Genomic DNA, 20,712 nt, shown 5'->3' on the forward strand with positions numbered 1-20,712 from the left:
CTGAAGAATGGGTGAGACTGAGCACGAAGAGCCAGCGGAAGGAGTAGCGCGAGCAACAGCAGAAGCTCTAGCGAGGGAAGCTCGCGCGCCTCGGTCACGTGGACTGGGCGCTTTCTCCCTCTCCCCCTGCCCCCACCTCCCCGACCGCATGGCGGCAGCCCGCGAGCCCACGGGCCTCCCCCAGGAGGGAGGGGAAGGAGAGCATTGGGAGTGCGCGCCTGACGGAACGGCGCTGGCGCATGCGCGCGCAGGGGAGGGGCGGTCGGCGCGCGGCCGCCTCTGCCCGGCGGTGAGGGAGTCTATGGAGAGGCGGCGGCGGCGGCTGAGGAGGAGGAGGCGGAGGAGATGGCTCCCTTCCCCGAAGAGGTGGATGTGTTCACCGCCCCGCACTGGCGGATGAAGCAGCTGGTGGGGCTCTACTGCGACAAGGTAAAGGCGAGGGTGGGGCCTTCATCTCCCGGAGGTTGGGGGGCAAGCGGCCGAGGTGGCGGCGGCCCGCCTTGGGCGGCCTGCGCGGCACTCGGAGCCCCCGCGAATTAGTGCCTGCGCAGCGCGGCTGTCACCGCCTCTGCCTCGGCCGGGATGCCCGGCCCCCGCCTCCTGGGCCCGCCTCCGCGCCCCTCCGCCCGGGAGCCCGGGCCCGAGGGTCGCGGGGGCTGAGGTAGGCCTCCCTGGCGGCGCCCCAGCCGTGGGGCGCTCGGCTCCCAGGAGGCTCTGGAGTACGTGGGCCTGGATCTTCTCATCTCACCCCCTTCGTCATTTCAACCCCCTTCCCACTTCTTCCCTTATCTCCCCCTCTTTCCCCCCTCCATCTCACTGCCTTTCCCAATGTCGCCCCCTCCCCTTTCTCCCATCTCGCCCCTCCCCCATCTCAACCCCTTTCCCTATTTTCTTCTCCTCCCCCTTCCACGTTCCTCCACCACCTCTCCCCTTTTCCCACCCCCATTTCTCCCTCTGCTTCCTTTTACCTCCCCTCCCAAATCCCTTCCTCCCTCCCCTTATTTCTCCTCTCCTTCATCTCCCCCATTTCCCAACTGTCCCCCTCCCCAACTATCTACCCCCTTTCTCCTCATCTCACTATTCCCCCTCTCTCCCATCTCCCCCCACATTTCACTCCCCCATCTCCTTATCTCTCCCTCTGCCCCGTCCACCTCCCTCCCCTGATTCCCAATTCAATCCGTTTGATCCTATCTATAGACTTGATTTCTCTCCTCCCTTAAATTTTTTTATTTATCCATATGAGTGGTTGGGATGGAGTAAAGCCTCGTCCTGGGCTTTGCACTCAAAGTTCCCTGCACTACTGGAAGGACCCTGAGCCACGAAGGAGCTTCAGCCCCGGTGGAGTTCTTAGAAAGGTTTCCCTCAGTGGGGAGGCAGGCCGCACCGTTGGGAGAGCTTTGGGCTTGGGAGTGAAAAGGCCTAGTTGGGTTTTGTATCCCCTCTCACCTGTGTGAGCTCAGGAAAGTTACTTGATCACTCTGTGCCACAGTTTCTTCATCTGCAAAATGAAGGGAATGAACTAGATTATCCATAGGCCCCTCTCTCCCAGCCCTGAAATCCTTTTTATAAATTTTAGCATTTCTGTGCCAAGGATTTTCTTATTTTGAGATTGCTTAGATCCTGTCTCATTTTAGCACAAGATTCAGAATTATTGTTTTGAAGTCAGCCAAGAGCTTGCCTTTCTGCAACATGTTGTCTAAAAATAAATAAATTAAGAATAATTAAAAAACTCTTTAATTCGTGTGTGTTTGATTTGATTACATATGGCAATGGGGGAGAAGGCTAGGCTTGGATTATCTCAAATAACATAATCTGTGGGACATGTAGATTAGGTACCAATTCATGGCATTTAAAATTTTACATTTTAGAGTCTACTTAACCTGAAAAACAGGAGAGGTAATAACTTGTGTGTGTGTGTTTGTGGATAGTCAGTAAACCTGAAGTTTGCCTGGAGGACATTAAATTAACTATTTGTTAAAAACCTGATGGATGGAAAAGTTTTAACTATCCTATCAAGTTGTTTATGGTAATGTCGAAATAGTTCAGTACTAATGCAGTACCAAGGAACAACACTTTAAAGTGTTAAATTTGGATTTTGTGTCCTTTTAAAAATTTTTATTTGCCTACTATTTAGAGATGCTAGCATAAGTGAAGAGTGGTCTATAAATCAGAGGATTTTGGTCTTGGATCTTTGGCTTGCTAGCTGGGTGACCTTAGGTTAGTCACATTAAACTAAGTTTCTTCAGCTATAAAATAAATCGTTTGGATTAGATGACCTCTTGAGTTCACTTCCAGTTCTAAATTCAACAGTTATGAAATGGCCAAAGATAGAAAAAGCCTGAGAGGGAAAAGCATGTGACCTGAACAGTAGACAAAACTGGACATTATAGAACAGAATAATCTGTTTAGTAGTAACTTTTAAAAAACAAACTTTAACATTCTGTGACCTCTACAACACCGTTGTGGTTACAGATAAAGAAAAAATGTCAAATTTCTGTAATTTTAAAGACCAAATGCTAATTGATGGGAGAATCTGGATTAGTATGACCTAATGAGATATGCCCATTGGGGTCGTTTGGTGGCTAATCTTCAGTTTTATGATGGGAAGACTTTGCCTTCTTTTTTTCACTGAATTAGAAATTAAGAAAATTCTGGTGTACATGAAATGATTTGAAAATTGAGAAAAAAATTTACAGGCTATCCCTGTAAATATTTTAAGTTACATATTCTTACAATGTTTACCCATTAGTTTGTTTAGGAAAAACTTTTTCTTTTAGATGGAATGTCAAAATGAACTTCACTCTAGCCATATGAGATACCAGGTTTTGATGGAGTAGCGTCCAAATGGATGATTTTATTTATGCAAACAATAAAGGTGAAGTAATCTTCATTGTGTGAACCATAGACTAGTCAACAAATGATAAGTGCCTACTATGTGCCTGGCATCATACATATTGAGCCATGGGGATACATGGAAAGGCTGGCCACCCTTCCTCCCCACCCCCCCCAAACCTTTTTATTCCTTTGGGAGGCTAGGAGTTGTAAATTTGCATGTGAAAATACTGAACCTTTTAGCTGTTGGGAAGGGATTGGGCTCCGCTTTTTTGATACATTTGGGTTCCTCCTGGTCTTGTATTGTTACAGCCTCCAGAACTGAAGTGGGAAACTTCTCCAGTTCAATGTTTCAAGCATTAGGTGAAAAAATAGTTATCCTTATTTCATGTAACATCTTAAACTTCGAGCCATCATCTCAATTATATTGACCAGTTGTACCCAGCCAAGTATTTGCCAATGCCTTTTTTACAGTAAAACTTTAAAACACTTCTATGAAGAAACTTAACTCTAATACAGATGGGCACCCGCTCTGGAGTTTACAGTTGCCTGGGGCACTGAAAGGTTCAGTGATTTGCTCTGGGTAACACAGCCTGTATGTGTTAGAGGTAGAACTTGAACCCAGGTCTTCTTGACTTTGAGACCTGCTCTTTACTATCCACCTTACCATGCTACTTCTCATTATACACATTTTAAAGAAAAGGCTACAAAGTGTGTTTTATTTGAATTCTAAAGTATTTGGTGGGCACAGAGATTGAGTACTAAGTAACTATATATTTATATTGACTCTTGTCAATTTATAATTCACTATTAGCTTATGAACTAGCATTTTAGAAATAGATGTGTATGCAAATAATTTTAAACTGTTAAAGCAAGTGGGCAGCTTGGTGGCACAGTGGATAGGACATTGGGCTTGGAGTCAGGCAGATCTGTGTTTAAATATGTCCTCAGATACACACTAGCTGTTTCACTCTGGGCAAGTTATTTAACTTTTGTCAGCCTTAGTTTTCTTATCTGTAAAATGGGGATAATGACAGCACCAACCTCCCAGGGTTGTTGTGAGGATGAAATGAGGTAATAATTGTAAAGCTCTCAGCACAGTGCCTGGCACAGAATAAGTGCTTCATAAATGTTAACTATTAAGTGTCTGGAAACGTTCTTAAGCTAGATTTTGGTAGTGTCCACAACATTGCCTTATATTTCCTAATTGCTTTTTTGAATCACTTTCATGCTTGTTAAACCAACAATAACTAATATAGTTAGGGCAGTTTATTTCATTTTTGCAGATGCGGAAGTAAATACTACATAGCTTGCCCAAGGTCATACAAGCAGTTAGCAAAGAGTCACAGGAAGAATCCAAGTCTCTTCAGTCTATACTGTCTTTGAAGTAGTTAAATTTAATTTCTTTGACAGGCGAATACTTTAAGGATTTCATCAGTGTGTATATTCCTTTCCACTGTCATAGATTACAACTTTGCTATACTTTAATAGTCTCTGAGTTTTTGTGACTGAAAAAATCAGTCATTTGGTGACAATCTAATGGTGGTGATCCTATCTAAACTTAGCCTGGTCTTTGGACAACAGACTGTCACTGGGCCTGTAAATTGAAGCCTTTCTTTTTTGGGTAGGACCTTGCTGAACTTGAATTCTAAAGAACACAGGATTACGGTCAAGCCGTTTTGATGCATTGAAGTAGCACTTTAGTGGACACACTTTTCTGCTAGGTAGTTAAGACTTTTCACTAGTGCTCACCTTTTCCTCAATTCATAAGAGTTGGTGAGGTTTTTTATAGTCTATTTGGAATCCTGGTACATTCTTCTTATTCTAGTCTTTTTATCTACTCAAAGATGTGCTTCATTGGGAAAAAGTAGAGGGAAAGGGAAAAAGGATGATAATGGTTTCATTTAAGATAAAATGATATAGTAATCTACAGAATGTTTCTAAAATACATAAATTTGTCTATTTGATATATTAGATACATACAGAAATATAAATTTCTCTTTTTCAAATAGCAGACATTAAATGGCTACTAAACATTATGCTAGCTAGTCTGGTGATAGAAAAATAGATGTAACAGGGACCTTTGTCTAAAGGATTTTACATTTATTTAATTGGAAGGAGTGAAGGAATAGATATAGTTAGCTTTAAGACAAAGAACAATACAAATGCAAAAGAAAGATTCAGGTAAAATTCTATGAGATATTTCAGTATCTATTAGGTATGATGTAGGTTCGTTTCTAAGACCATGTCCTAAGGCAATGTTTCTTTAAAAGTCAGGTCTTTAAGTGATAGACATAACTGGAAAAAAAATTTTTTTTTAACTGTAGAGGCATTTCTTTTTTATGCAAAATTTTTTTAGTATCATCAAGCCCATTCAGAATTTCAAATTATTTTCCCTTTTGCTTAATAAAATGTTCATTGTCTTCATATTTGAGACATTTTTCTTCTGGCTTTTAAAAATGACAGATTATTTACATTATTGATCTAGTTAGTGTTTATTATGTAGTGTGAAGTATGTGTCTAAACCCATTTTTCAGTCACATTTTCACATTACATAATAGTTTTACTGAAAGTTCGTTTTAGTCTTGGATTTTATCATGTGCTAACCTGTGAATCTTATTTCTGGGTCCTCTTAACTGTCGTATTGATTTTTTTCCATACCATACAATTTTATAATTGTTACTTTATAGTAATTATGGAAATCTGGTAGGACAAGTCTTTTTCTGTCATTTTAATTTTTATATTCTTGCCTGCTAGAGTTTGTCATGACTTTAACTATAAAGTAAACTTTTTATATTGTGACTGGTATTTTGTTAAGTTTGCAAATTCTTTTGGAAAGAACTTACACCCTTCAGTTTATTTGATTTATCTAATCAAGCAAAGGAGAGGCCTTTATTTGTTCAGTTTCTTGATTTCTTTCAAAATAGTTTGAAGTTATCTGGTAAGTCAGTGCCCTGATATTTGATACTTTTGTTATTGTGTAAAAGATAAGTCTTTTTCTTGATTCTTGTTCATAGTATATAGAATTGAAAATTATTTTTGTGAGTTTATCAGTCTTGCTATTTTACTGAAAATATTATCTCAATTCATCTCTTTTTTTCTCCATGCTTTTCCCCTTAGAGAATCTCATTTGTTCCCGCGTGCTCAATTATCAGCTCTATAAAAATAACTCCCAATTCTTTATATGTAGCTTGTTCTCCCCTGAGCTGTAGTTCTTCATCTCCAATTGTTTTGTGGACATAGATGCCTTTATATCTACAGGCACCTCAAAAATCAAATACCTAAGACTGAACTCTTAGTTGGTATTTCTCAGCCTTAAGCCTGCTCCTCTTCCTAGTTTCCCTAGTTGTTTTGATTGTATTGTTATCCTCATAGTTAAATAGGCTTGACATCTCAGCATCATCTTTGACTCTCTTCACTCTCTTGACCCTGATGTTAGTTACCTGCAAGGTCCTATTGATTATACTTCCATAGTATTTCTTGCATGTGTCTCAACTCCATTCACACTGTCACACCTTATCACCTCTTGTCTGGACTATGCTATCAACCTCCTTACCAGTCTAGAGGTTTCTCCCCTTTCCAGTCTGTCTTTAATATGGCTGCCAAAATAATCTTCCTAATGCACAGGTCTTATGTTTCTTCCTTGCTCAACAACTGTAATTGGCTTTCTACTGTTTATAGGATAAAATATAATTTCATTGGCCTGGCATTTAAGGACCTGTGCAGTCTGGGTTCGACCTGGGTTTAGTAAACCTTTTTAGATGTGCTTTTGAATTAAACTTTCATACACTCTTCATTTTTTTAATAGTATTTTTTTTTGATCACATGTAAGGATAGTTTCAGCATTCGTTTTTATAAGATTTTGAGTTCCATATTTTTCTTCCTCACTTATTCTCCCCTCCCCAAGCCAGCAGACAATTTGGTATAGATTATACATGTGCAATCTTGGCAAACATTTCCACATCAGTCATGTTGTGAAAGAAGAAACAGAACAAAAGGGAAAAGCCACAAAACAACAAAAAAGTGAAAATAATATGCTTAGATCTCCGTTCAGATTCCATAGTTCTTTCTCTGCATTGTGGATAACATTTTTCATCATGAGTCTTTCGGGATTGTCTTGGATCATTGTGTTCTTTTTGAGAAGATCTAAGTCAGTCATAGTTGATCATCACAGTGGTACTGTTACTGTGTGTACAATATTCTCCTGGCTGTTCTCACTTCACTTAGCATCAATTCATATAAGTCTTTCCAGGTTTTTTTGAAGTCTGCCTGCTCATCATTTCTTATAGCACAGTAGTATTCCATTACATTCATATACCACAACTTATACAGCCATTCCCCAATTCATGGGCATTCCCTCAATTTCCAATTCTTTGCCACCATAAAAAGAACTGCTATAAATATTCTTGTACATGTAGGTCCTTTTCCCTTTTTTTATGACCTTTTGGGGATACAGACCTAGTAGTGGTATTGCTGGATCAAAGTGTATGTACAGTTTGCCCTCTGAGCATAGTTCCAGATTGCCCTCCAGAATGGTTGAATCAGTTTACAGCTCTAGCAACAATGCATTAGTGTTCCAATTTTCCCACATCTTTTCCAACATTTATTATTTCCCTTTTCTGATATTAGCAAATCTGATAGGTGTGAGGTGCTACCTCAGAGTTGTTTTAATTTATGTACTCTTTATTCTAGTCAAGCATATTACATATCTGGTATGTGCTCCCTTATCAGTGCCTCTTGAAATCCTTTCCTTCTAGGTTCAGCTCAAGTGCCACTTCTTCCACGAAGCCTTCCCAGATCCTTTTAGTCGAAAGTGTTCTCTATCTTCCCTCCTCAAATTTTCAGAGTACTTTTTGTATGGATTTTTCCTTTGCTCTGCTTATACTATCTTAAATCATTAACTCCTGTGCATGTTTCTGTCCTTGCAATTGGATTGTAAACTTAGAGAGGCTGGTACTATCTTTAAATTTTGTATCCTCAGCTTAATAAAACACTGTTGACATGAATACATTCTCAGATTGACTTGGAAAAGGGAAAAGCAAGCAACATTAATAATGTCTTATGGGGATGACAAGGCCCATAGTCTGAGAGGTTCAGGAAGACCCTAATTTCAGAGTCTGCCTCTTAGATAGGACTAGGTTTGTGCACTTGATCTGGTCACTAAAGATCTCATTGCCTCAGGTTGGGAGTTCCAGCATGCTGATAAAAACAGATTTGGAATAACTTCTCTTTCTCCCCATACTCTTGGTATCTATCAGACGATCTGGGTTGTTGAAGTATTTGGTTTATACCAACAATTTGGAAGGATCAGATTTTGAGGTATCCTTTATGTTGGATACTTTTCTATATAATCAGTTTCTGTTTCTTTCAGAGCCATGATAATACAGGCATAACTTGGAGATAATGCGGTTTCAGTTCCAGACCACCACAATAAAGCAAGTCATGGATTTTCTGTGTTCCTAGTCCATATGAAAGTTATGTTTACACTATATGGTTGCCTATTAAGTGTGCAGTAGTATGCCTTAAAAAATGTACAAGCTTTAATTAAAAAATATTGCTTAAAAAATGCTAACCACCATCTGAGCCTTCAGTGAATTCTGATATTTTTTTCTGGTGGAGGGTCTTGCCTGGATATTGATGGCTGCTTATTGATTCAGGTGGTAGTTCTTGAAGGTTGGGGTAGCAGTGGCAATTTCTTTAAATAAGATAACAGTGAAATCTGCTGCACTGATTGACTCTTCCTCTCACTTGAGGTCTTTTAGGATTATTAATTGACCTAACTTTAGTGTTGTTGTATTTAAGGAAATGGGGAGGGTGGAGGAGAGGGAGGGGGAGACCTGGAACAGCTGATGGTTGGAACAGTCAGAATACCCATTTTTTGTGGTGCACTCAGAACAATTACAATAATAACATCAAAGATCACTGAACACAGATCACCACAATAGATGTAGTAGCAGCAGCAGCAGCAATGATAATGGAAATTTTGGAAGTTACCAAAATGGGATACAGCCACATTACGTGAGCTCATGCTATTGGAAAAATGGTACTGGTAGATTTGGCTCAGTGCAGTGTTGCCACAAACCTTCACTTTGTAGAAAATGCAGTATCTGCAAAGTACAATAAAATGAGGTATGCCTGTACCATGCTGCCTTTTGTTGATTTGGCTATCTTGTTCTTTAAAAGGCCACCATTGAATGTGACAAAGTTCTCACAGGGGCGGAAGTTTGGAATCAAAGGGCCACACTTGAGGACCTAGACGGCCACATGTGGCCTCAAGGCTGTAGGTTCCCCACCCCTGTATCTAGCCTGTCCAACAAGTTCCGTGGTTATGGGTGATTGGGGTCCTTTGCATTATGTCCTAGTACTATTGAGCCCCATAAGAAGTAGAAAAACTTGTTACTATCCTTATTTAACATAAAAAGTCAACTTTAAGGTTAGTGTAGCTTGGATGAGAAGAACTGTGAAGAATTACCACTTAAAAAGTACTGGATTCGGAGCAAGAAGATGTGGGTATGAATCCCAGCTCTGCTGCTTGTGTGTCCTTGGTCAAGTTATTTTATGGCCTCAAGTTTTCCTCATCTGTAAACGGTGATCCTATAATACTTAAAGGGCCAGTTGTGGTATATACCTCCCAGGGTTTTTAGGATTAAATGAGATAATATTTGTAAAGCACTTTGCAAACATTTAGGCATTATTTAAATGCTATTATTATTAACTCATTTTTTTCTTAATGTGATATACACATTTGAATACCTTTCTGTGTAGGAAAACAATATTTGAAAAAAATTGTATATATACATAAATTGTACCAAAATTTGGGATAAAGCTAAATTGCATGTTCCTAATAGTTATTTTAAGTGAGGAAAGGGTAGGAAATAAACATTTACATAGGGCAGACCTGCACACTTGGCAGTAAGTAAGGGCCAAAATTAAAACAAGCTAAACCTCTTCGGGAGGCAGATTTTAAGCAGCTCACTTCCCAAGTAAAGGTAGCTAGAGACAGACTGAGTATGGTTGGTTGTCGCAGGTCACCTGACAAACAGGAGAGTGCGCAGTGCAACCTACCTGTCAAGTTACATAACAGGCACAATAGTGATTAGTGAAAAGCTTATGTGGTCTAAGACAAAGCACTTGTTACATCTTTATTTTCTTGTCATTGTCAACATTTTTCGATGGCCCTATGTTGTGCAAGCCTGACATAATGCCTACTATCCAGGCCATTGACAATAGCAGCCTTATCCATTCACTATTCAGAAATGTTATTCTCTTTCACAAATGGAGAAAAAAAAAATTGACTCTTGGCATTTTAACTAGTTTCAGGGTTACATAGAGAAAGATGAAAATAGTTTCTGTCTTTTTCATAAGCTTATATTCTGCTGAACAGAAAAAACAGTTAATAAAAAATACACAGAATAAGGGATAGCAGGTGAAGTATTAAAAACTAGGGGAATCTGGAAATATGTGAATGCATGCATCCATTAAGTGTCTGCTGTATCACATGGATTAGGTGGCATGTACATTGAATCTTGAAGGGATCTAGGGGTTACAAGAAATGGAAATAATGAAGAAAGACATTGCAGGCATGGAGGAACATCCTGTGCAAAGGCACAGGGGAAGGAAATGTAATACCATTTATGGGGAACATATGTAGGCCATTTTGGCTGGAATGTAGAGTGCCTGAGGGAGTCATGGGAAATAAATGTGGAAAGATAGGTTGGAGCCAGATTGTGAAGAAATGCCCAACAAAGGAGTTTATATTTTATTCTAAATACAATGGTGTATTGGGAATCAAGATGGGTTCTTAGCACTTATTCAACCAAGTGCCCATGAAGAGTTTGGCCTTTGTTTCCTTGATTAAATTAGGAGTCTTTGATGGCCTCCTTGCCTCAAGGGAAAGCCTAGTTTACGTGGGTTTGAGTGATATGTTTGTGATATCAGAGGCTTTTAGACCACGTCACTTTTAAGTCACATTTTTGTGACGATTTTAGGTCACATGAGTGAGTCGTATGTGTGACTCACCGGTGACCCTGAACAAGATATATAAAACCAGGGGTTAGCTTTCTTTTTTCAGAGCTCTGTGCTGCAGCAGTAGTAAGGCATGACTTTGAGCCAGCCATTGTCGAGCTCCCTGGCTGAACTCAGATGTTGGTAACTACGAATTGTATTTGGTCTGTTTGTGATTTGATTGTATTTGCTCTGAAGTTCAGGATGCTGGCTTTTTCCCCTGAACTAAGTGAATGATATTTGTATGCTGGATTAAAGTAAGATTGTTAATCCCTTAATGTTGCTTTCCTTAGTAAAGCAGATCAAAAGGGCCTAGGCTTGCAGCATTCTGTGAGCTGGTGGTTGTTGGTTTTACACCCCCACAGCAGCTGCTAGCCAGATTGTTGAAACAAATGGGGAGTTACTGAAGGTACTTGAGTAAGAGAGTGCTGTGCTTTTAGAAATCCCAGTTTAATTTTTCACATCCAGAGAAGAGTCTGAATGCAGATTGAAGTATACTATTTTCACTTTATTTTTTTAGTAGTTTTTTTCTTTTTGTTCTATTTCTTCTTTCACAACATGACAAATATGGAAATATGTTTTACTGGATTGCACATAGATAACCTCCATCAACTTGTTTACTGTGTTAGGAGGCAGGGAAGGTCGGGAGGGAGAAAATTTGGAACTCAAAATTTTATAAAAACAACCAAAACAATGTTAAAAATCTTCTTTATGTGTAATTGGAAAAAATAATACTGTTAAAAAAAGAAGTATCAATTCAGCATTGCTCGTGGAGGGATGGATTGAAGAAGACAAAGAGTTAAAGTGGAACAATTAGGCTGTTGCAATGGCCCAAGTGAAAAAAAGTGTTGATGACCTGAACTGGGGTAGTCCTGAATGTGGAGGAAAGAGGGCTAAGATAAGAGGTGTTATGGAGTTAGAAGAATTGGTGACTGACACTCCAGACTTGTAAACCTTGGTGTTTGGAAGGGTGGTGGTAAATCCTCCTCAGAAACAGTAAAGTTGTAAGACACCAACATGTTTTTTTTTGTGTAATTGTGGCTTCTTGTTACTAGGGAGGAGGGTTTTATTGTGGAGGAAAGGTTATTGGGAAATGATATCAATATTTAAAAAAAAAATTCAGTCCAATTGATAGTTGTTCTGTCCTTTAGTTCCTATCACATAACAACAGTACATTTGAGAAATTAAATATGTTCAGTTTTATAGATGTTCGAATTGAAATAAATTAAATTCCAACATCACCTGACTAAATTTTATAATAATTAAAAATATTTTAGAAGTTGTACTGTACAAGTAATCTTCAAGCTGTGAGCATAACTGACTTGTAAGTTGGCCTGTACACAGGAGCACACAGATCAAACCCTAGGTTTAAAGCTGGAAGGGATCTTTTTGGTCACGTAACCAAACCCTTTTGTTTTACAGATGAAGAAGCTCAGGCACAGAGAGGTTAAATGCTTTGGTTAGAGTCACTTAGCAGCAAAGCTGGGGTTCAAATCCAGGTCCTTTGGCTCCCCAGAACCAGTACTTTTTTCTGTTTACTACTCTGCCTCCCCTTCCTACTTATTACCACAGCGATCCATTTTCTCCTTATTTGGGTTTTTGTGAGAATGAAAAATCAAAGACCAAAAAAGAGAATTGTAATGGCTTTTTTTTTAACAGTTTGTCATTCTTTTTCAAACAGTGAGTTGTCTAGTGAGTAGAGCTCTACTGGGTCAGAGCTTTTTTATTTAGAATTCTAGTAAGCATTTTGATGGAAAGGGATTGTTATACTTTTAATTTTTGTATCTCTAGCACTTAGCATAGTACTTAGAATTTCATAGGTGCTTAATAAATTGCTTATTGATTGATTCATAGGATAATAGTAATCATCTGGTGTAACCTCCAAAGAAGCTGTAATTTTCCCAAGTTTATTCATAAGTGGCAGAACCAGGATTTAACTTCCTTGATAGGTCTAGAAATCTTCACTGACTCCAAGGCTTGAATTCTGTCTACTATGCCACCACCCTCTTTAAAGAATTCTTCCGTACTTTTCATCTTTTGGGAGCCTAAATTATTCTCATTATAAAAAAAGTATGTCATATTGATCATATTTGATCATGTTGCTTACCATCTTAGTTTTCCTTCCTGTTGTTTCTAAGAGGGTTACATATTTACTAATTGCAAAGTATATTTGAAAGTCTTCGGTCTGTTTCCCTCCCCCCTAAGTTTCTTCACCTCGATCTGGATCAAATAAAAATACTCAGTTTTTTTTTAGTAACAAAAAAAACCATATGCTAATTGCATTAGTTTGAGATTTACCTTTGAAATAGAGTATCTTCCATGTAGCTTCTGTCTGAGATACAAGACAAGGCTTCTATAAAACAATCTAATCTACTATGTAAACGTGGCCACAGATAAAACAAAGTACAAGGCTGGAAATCTTCACTGGTAAAGTTTTCAGAAAACTTTCTTATTCCATTTTTTCAACCGAAGATTATTTTAAAAGGAAAAAATAGGATATTAGGTCCATAAAGAACTATTAGAGGTATTTAGTACTTGTTAAAATACATACCCAGGTATAATTTGGCATAAGAAAGATGCATTGTCATTAGATGGAAATTATAGTTGGAAAAAAAAAAGAAATTATAGTTGAAAAGTAGTATTAAGGCAGATTAGACCATAAGTGTTTTAATTGCAGAGCACCTTTAGAAAGTATAGTATTATTTAGTCATAGATATTTTCATTATTGTGGTTGACTTAATCAGAAAATAAATTCAATTCAATAAATATTTAATTGCCTAATGTGCTCACTTTGTTAGTCAGTATGACTCCTTTCTTCCCTTGTCCCCATTTAATTATTGGCCTTGGGAATTGATATAATGGGCAGAGAATAGTAAAGTTTGCAGGGTTTGAGTATTTGAATTTTATTTGGATACTGTAATCTGATTTTGAAGTGTATTTGTTGGTTATTTTAATTTTGTCATTTAATTGAAGTGATTAAAAACTAGATCAAGTAGCAGTCATTAGCTCTTTTAGATTAAATGCTGTCCTAAACCCATTATTTTTCTGCTGTTGTTGATGTACTTGTTTCTGTATTCTGCACCATATTTCTCTTGGTTGCTTGGCTAGTATCCTTAATATTTGTTGTGAAAGTGTCCCTGAAGAGAGTAGAAAGACATTCTTAGACAATTTAGTAAATATTTAGTATTTTTTTTTAAAGAAATGCTTAGATACCTTACAGCAAACTCAGGAAGTATTCAAAGGGCTGTATTGATTAATAGTCATGGTAATGTTTTAGAGGGCACTTAAAATTTAATCTATCATCCTTGGAAAGATGCCTGGAGAACTGCTACTTTATCAAGAGTGTTGCAAAACAGGTTTATAGACTTTTTAATGTCCCAGATAATGTATTTTTTAAAAAATAGTGTCCCTAACTTAACCTTATTACCTACTTAATGTTGGGGGAACCATGTTGTAACTTTTTCATTACCTGAGACCAGCCCAGTTTTTCTTCTCTATGCTTGGCTCTCAACCCACTCGGGTAGACTGTTTCTCAAGTTTATAATTTTACTCTTCAGGAATCCATTGCCCTCTTAAGTATAACTAAAGTAATGTCATAGAAACAGTCCTTAATGCTGATGTTTTTGTCGATATGTAAGTTCAATAAGTAGTAGTCTGGAGTCACAGAAACATAGAATTTTAAAATTTAATGTCTTTGGGTCATAAGAGCATAAAGAACTCAGAGGTGCCACAGAGGAAATCTAGCACAAACCTCTCATTGTACAGATGAAGAAACTCTTACCTGAGGTGGAAAGTTTCAAAGGTAGGATTTGAACCCAGGTTTTTTGATTCCAGAGCCTAATAATGCTCTTTCTAGTATACCTTGCTGACTAATAACGAATATAGGAAGAGGCAAATAAGCAGGATGGTGAATGATGTCAGCAGAATTTAGACAAAAAAGTTTCTAACAGTTCATTCAGATAGACTAGGTTTATGGTCTTGAAGCTTACTGTCTCTTTTTAGTCATCCAAACCATTTGTTTTAGAGGTGAATAATTTAGTAAGAGGGAGGGCTAGTAGTTTGCCCAACATTACACAGCCAGTTGTTGGCAGAGTTTGTATCAGAATCCAGGTATTCTGAATTCTAGTCCAGTATTATAGCAACTTGCTGCATTTTCAGAGACCAAAGTTTAAAGGGAGGGTTTTGCAACTGTGTTAAAATAAATGCAAAGGATTGTAATATTCTTTGTACAAGTTAATTTGAATTGTTGTTATTTTGAACACTTATTTCCATTCAGCTTTCTAAAACCAACTTTTCCAACAACAATGATTTCCGTGCTCTTCTGCAATCTCTGTATGCTACATTCAAGGAATTCAAAATGCATGAGCAGATTGAGAACGAATACATTATTGGCTTGCTTCAGCAGCGCAGCCGGACCATTTATAATGTACACTCTGACAACAAACTCTCTGAAATGCTTAGCCTCTTTGAGAAAGGGTTGAAGAATGTGAAGGTAAGCTTTAATTTAAAATAACTGATATTTTTATAGTCTCAAGCTTGTGTCATTGGCAAAACTTGCTAAAATTTCATCTTAGTCAATCTACGAGCATCAACTGGAGATAAAAGAGATTCAAAAAATGAAATTTCTTACTCTCAAAGGACTTGTTTTCCACCTGGGAGATAACATGTTTATATCTATCCCCATACCTATTTTCAGAATAAATACAAAACATGAAACATTCTAGGCATAAAGGATACCACTCTATTTTTTTTGTGCTTAACATAACTTTCATAGTAAACAAAACTGAATTCTTCCAGATCTTTCTAAAATGCTAAGCCTAATGGAAACATTAAAATTTTCAAGTTTGTTTGAGTTAATCCGAGACAAATGTCTTAAGTGACTTTTGACTACAGTGTTAAAACTTAGAACCAAATGCTTCATATTCACTGTAAGTTTGTTGCCTATTTAAGTTTACTCTTCTATTTCTTTTTTGTTGTTGAAGTAGAGTAATAAAATACTGAAATAAGATAAGTGATACAAAATGTGTTTGAAGGTTGTGATTAAGTTCACAATTTTTTTTCCCTTGGATGTGTTTAAAATGTTGAGTACTTTTACATTTGGTCCTGATTTAGCCATACTTCCAGTTTTGATGTAATAGGTCCCAGTAGCAATCAATCACTGTTTTTGCATATTAATTTTACTAATTAAGTTTTTGTTTATAATCCCTGACTTTTAGGTAAAGAGAAAGGGGCTTGGAATGGAAATTTGTCAATATTTTTTCATTCATAAGAATCAAAATGTTGAATATAAATATTACCTGATTTTATTTAAATTAAAGGTCCAAATCCTGTGGTAATACAGATTGTACAAGCTGCTTTTTTCATTACATTGACAAAATAGACTAAAATTCCAAAGATGTATTACAAAATGTGCTTTTGTCGTGATTCATTTTTTTAGTAATTATACTAGATGGTGGTGTAAAAATTATTAGATTGTGCTGTGTTCATCTTTTAGATACTAATTGGAGACATTTATATTATTTTTTTCTTAATTTTGTTGAAAAATGGAACATAGTAAACTGATGTATTTTTCCTGGTATGCCAGGCCCTATCTGCTTTACAAAGATGTGGGGAAAATACTCTGTAAACCCTCTGGCTATGTAAAAATGAGTTATCAGAAGTGTTTTTTATGGTTAAATTTCTAAATTAGGGTGATCCAAGGATATCTACCATCCTTTTTCTGAAAAGGAGTTACTTTTGATTAATTCAAGTATTATAACTTCATATTTGTATAGCGCTCTTTATATTTTATGAAGTATTGCATAGAAGAGATAGTTGCTGAGAATGTAAGTTGTTGACCATACTAATGAACCTATGGATAGATAAGTGTTATGTGGGTCTTTGAGGATTTGTGGTCTACAATTTGGGGACTCTTGACTTAGAGTGGTGACTGAGGCATATTTCCCCCCATTGACCAAATGGAAAAAAGGGTAGATATAGAAGAATTTTAGGGACCCTATGGAGATAATGTCAGAAACCTTATACTAGTGGCAAATAACTGCTGTGCCATGACGTGAACTGGGGTACTAACTCATGGTCTAAATCTGAGAAGCTGCTTTTAGAAAGAAAAATTGGATGAATGTTGTTAAGTGTGGTTATTTGAACCTGTAAATTGTAGTGTTAGAGCAGTCCTGCACAACATTCGGCTTACGCACTGCTTATGGCCTGCGTGCCACTTGTGGCCCATTCAGATAGCCTTTGAAAAATGTAGAGGATGTAAAACAGGACTGCACAACACGGGCAGTATGTCATGCAGGCATGTGTTAGAGGACACTTTTTATAAGGCACCCTGATATGTTGGAAAACACTGAACTTGGAGTCAAAGACTTAAATCCAGCCCCCAGATTAGGCATTTACTGACTTTGTGACTGCGCCAGTCACACAGAAGTTAAGTGACTGCATGCACTTCATTTTTCTAAGATTCAATTTCATCATCTATAAAATGGGGATATTATAATTCTCCCATTTTTTTCAAAGAATTATTAGGAAGAAAGCACTTTACAAACTATACAGTACTACCTAAGTATTGCTAATTAGGTCATTGTTAACATCCTGAGTGGGCAGCTAGGTTGTATAGTGGATAGAGCACTGGACTAGGAGTACAAATCCAGCCTCAGTCACTTGCTAGTTGTATGACCCTGAGCTAGTCACTTAAAACTGTTTTCCTCAGTTCCTCATCTTAAAGATAAGCTGGAGAAGGAAATGGCAAAACCCTCCAGTGTCCTTGCCAAGAGAACCCTGAATGGGGTCATGAAGAGTTAGACATGACTGAACATCATCATCCTCCTGAGTAAGGGTTTTTTGGGGAGCAATATTTTTTCCATATCATTTCATAGCTAGGATGAAGGAATTCGTTATTAAGCTACAGTTGGGTTAATAGTTGAAGTGCTTTAGGAAGTATTAGTATTTGCTGTTCTGTGACTTTTCTTTTATTGTGTTAAGAAAAATAGAAAGTCACTGTTATGTAACATTGATACTAAATTGGTATGTATTTAAGCTATATGATTGAATTGTAATTCTGTATATGTTATGCATTTAAAAATATTATTCTGAGGGGGTCCATAGGCTTTACCAGATTCTTTAAGAAGTCCATGACCCAAAAAAGATGTCAACTAGTCTTGCTTTTGTCAGAACTCTGCTTCTCCAAAACTTATATTTACTGGTTTTGAAGTGACAGCTAGTCAAATTAAACAGATTTTGCATTTTCTTTTTTACATTAAGAGACTCCATCTTGGGATGTGTTACAGAAGGAGAAAAAGAAAATTAGGCATAGTCTTGATATGCACATTATTTTTGAAAAGCGGATGTCAAGGGGTTCAGAGAAAGGGGATAGCTAGGGTCCCCTGGCTCCAAATTCTGTAGGTAGAAGGGGAGGGTAAAGAACATGCCAACCAGTTTAGATGTTAAAAGCATGTGCTGAAATGGAATCCAGGAGAGGTACTTTAAAGATAAATGTAAAATTATCCATGACAGGTTCCTATGAAGAGAAAATGTTGTCTGTCAAATGCTAAGTTCAAAAAGAAAAGCTATAGACAACAAAATTGTGTTTTAATGAAAACTAAATGGTGGGGGGGAAGAATCAAAGAAGTAATGAAATCATTATTTAGAGTTAAATGGAATGGAATGATAATGGACAATCAAGAGAAGGCAAAACTATTCAACTCATTCTCGTGAGTTCTGTCTCACCAAGTATTGGTGATTTTTCTAAGGCTATATTTATATCCTTGTGTTAAGACCTCTCCTAACTATGATCCTGTAATCTTTGTGGAATATCACCACTAGAAGTACTTAATAAAGCTGCATACCTCCTAAGGTTGCCCTGATTAACATAGTTTCCAGTTAACACCATTAATACATTATAACCAAAAGTCACTGTCAAGGTTGAGATCCTGTTATAACATTGTTTGGCTAATTGTCCAATTGCAACATTTATGATATTTCTTTGGGATTAATTGTACCCCCTTGTGACATTATGTCTTGCTTACATTATATTTTGGTAGTATCAACTATAATTGTTAGTGAAGAGATGCCTGTAAAATGAAGACAAATAGGAATTTATTAAATTCTTATATAAAAATAAATTTTTGGACTTATAAGCAATTTATGATAATTTAAAATTTTAATAGCATAAAATGAACATAATCAAAATTTTGAGGTCTTCATCATATATCTGTTGTTTTATATCACAAGAAAGTGTATTATATTAAAAGAATTGAAGGTTTATTATTTTAAGGGTATTTTTTTCCAGTAGGCCTTGATATATATGTTGCTATAACTTTTTATTTTGTAAAAATTTCCCATAAACTTTAACTTTAAAACTACTTCCTGAGATCAGTATGGGATATAAATAAACAAAATATTTCATTATTTATTAACTTTGTTTTAAAGTACACTTCTTTTTATTTTCTCCAGAATGAATATGAGCAGCTAAATTATGCAAAGCAACTGAAGGAGAGGCTGGAAGCTTTTACAAGAGATTTCCTTCCTCACATGAAAGAAGAAGAGGAAGTGAGTATACATCAAATTTTTCTTATGAATCAGCTTTAAGTTAAGTCATTGCTTTGATAAAGGTGAAATTGGCTCCACACCTATCTTTTTTTAGTCTATGGAGAAGGCCAAGGAAGCAAGAAGGTCCAAATTGTGGATTAATTCCTTCATTTGTTTCAAGTTCCTCTTATGTGCATAGCCTTGTACTAGATACCTGATGTTTTTTCCCTAGTGGTCTTTGAGTTTGTATCAGTGTAGTTCAGTTGAACAAATATTTATGGAACATTTAATGGTGCCCTACAATAGGCAGTGCTCATGGAAATTATAAGCAAAGCACAGCATGAGTTTTGATACTCAAAGCTTTTGCAGGTCCCTGAAAAAAATGTAATATTGGCCAAATTTCTGTATCGTTGTTCAACATAGTACTTCTAGATTGTCGTGTTCATTTTAGAACCAGCAGTCCTGAGTGTAACTTAAGGAATGCCCTTTCTTTTATCTTTACTGATTGGACCAGCATTGCCATTGTACTTTCAGATGTGCAGTTTAGTTTGTGTTTTATTTACTCTAGTTTCTGGTGAGGAGATGGTCCTCTTTGCCCATCTTAGCCAGTATGTGTGTAGTACCCGTCCTCTCCCCATCTTTTCTAGGTGATTACCTCTTTCTCTGTAACCCTGAGCATGACATTAACCTCTGTTTGCCTCATTTTACTCATCTGTAAAATAGGGACAATTAATAGCACCTCCTGCTGTTAGCACCACTCACTTCTGTATCGAACAAGATAATATGTATATAAAATGCTTTACAAAACTTAAAGCTCTTATATGCTAGCTGTTACTGCCATTATTATTGTTACATTTTTCAAAATAGTACAACTTAATATAAAATATTACATATATAATAAGATAAATCTTACAACTCTAGTATTTTTCCAGTGTTCAAAAAAAATGATCAAAGGGAAACATCACTATAACAAACTAGATTAAGTTGAGTACTGGTTTATTCATTGCTTCTCATTTTGTGAAGCAGCTTTTGAATTCATTCTCTTAACTTGAAACCTATTCCTTAATGATTTGCTACCCACTTGAATCTTAAAATGGAAGAAACTGTGTTTTATATTAATGAAGTAGATATTCATTTATATTTACGAAGATGTTTAATGATTGATTTTTGGTAGTATTTGGTAGTATTAATAATGGCCTGCTTCCTTTATGTAGGCCTACCTTTAAAGTATCTAGTTAAATAGATGCATAGTTTTAATTAGAATTGAGTCCTTTTTCATTATTCTAGTGAGTCATGAGGCCTACTAAAAAGACATGCTGAATGAGCATAAAGCTTGATAATGATTAAAAG

The 20,712-nt window shown here is 37.0% G+C and overlaps 1 protein-coding gene across 1 annotated transcript in view; it reads left to right on the forward strand.

The window, feature by feature from the left end:
* The first annotated feature begins 234 nt into the window (after positions 1 to 234).
* Positions 235 to 20,712, forward strand: part of FBXL5 (F-box and leucine rich repeat protein 5) — a 54,922-nt gene continuing 34,444 nt past the window's right edge. The window contains exons 1-3 of the mRNA XM_036762935.1: positions 235 to 429; positions 15,113 to 15,328; positions 19,288 to 19,383. Of these exons, the coding sequence (XP_036618830.1) occupies positions 346 to 429; positions 15,113 to 15,328; positions 19,288 to 19,383 (396 nt within the window). The 5' untranslated portion in view covers positions 235 to 345. The remainder of the gene's footprint in view (positions 430 to 15,112; positions 15,329 to 19,287; positions 19,384 to 20,712) is intronic.

This window comes from Trichosurus vulpecula, chromosome 6 (assembly GCF_011100635.1).
Source record: "Trichosurus vulpecula isolate mTriVul1 chromosome 6, mTriVul1.pri, whole genome shotgun sequence".
NCBI lineage: Eukaryota > Metazoa > Chordata > Mammalia > Diprotodontia > Phalangeridae > Trichosurus > Trichosurus vulpecula.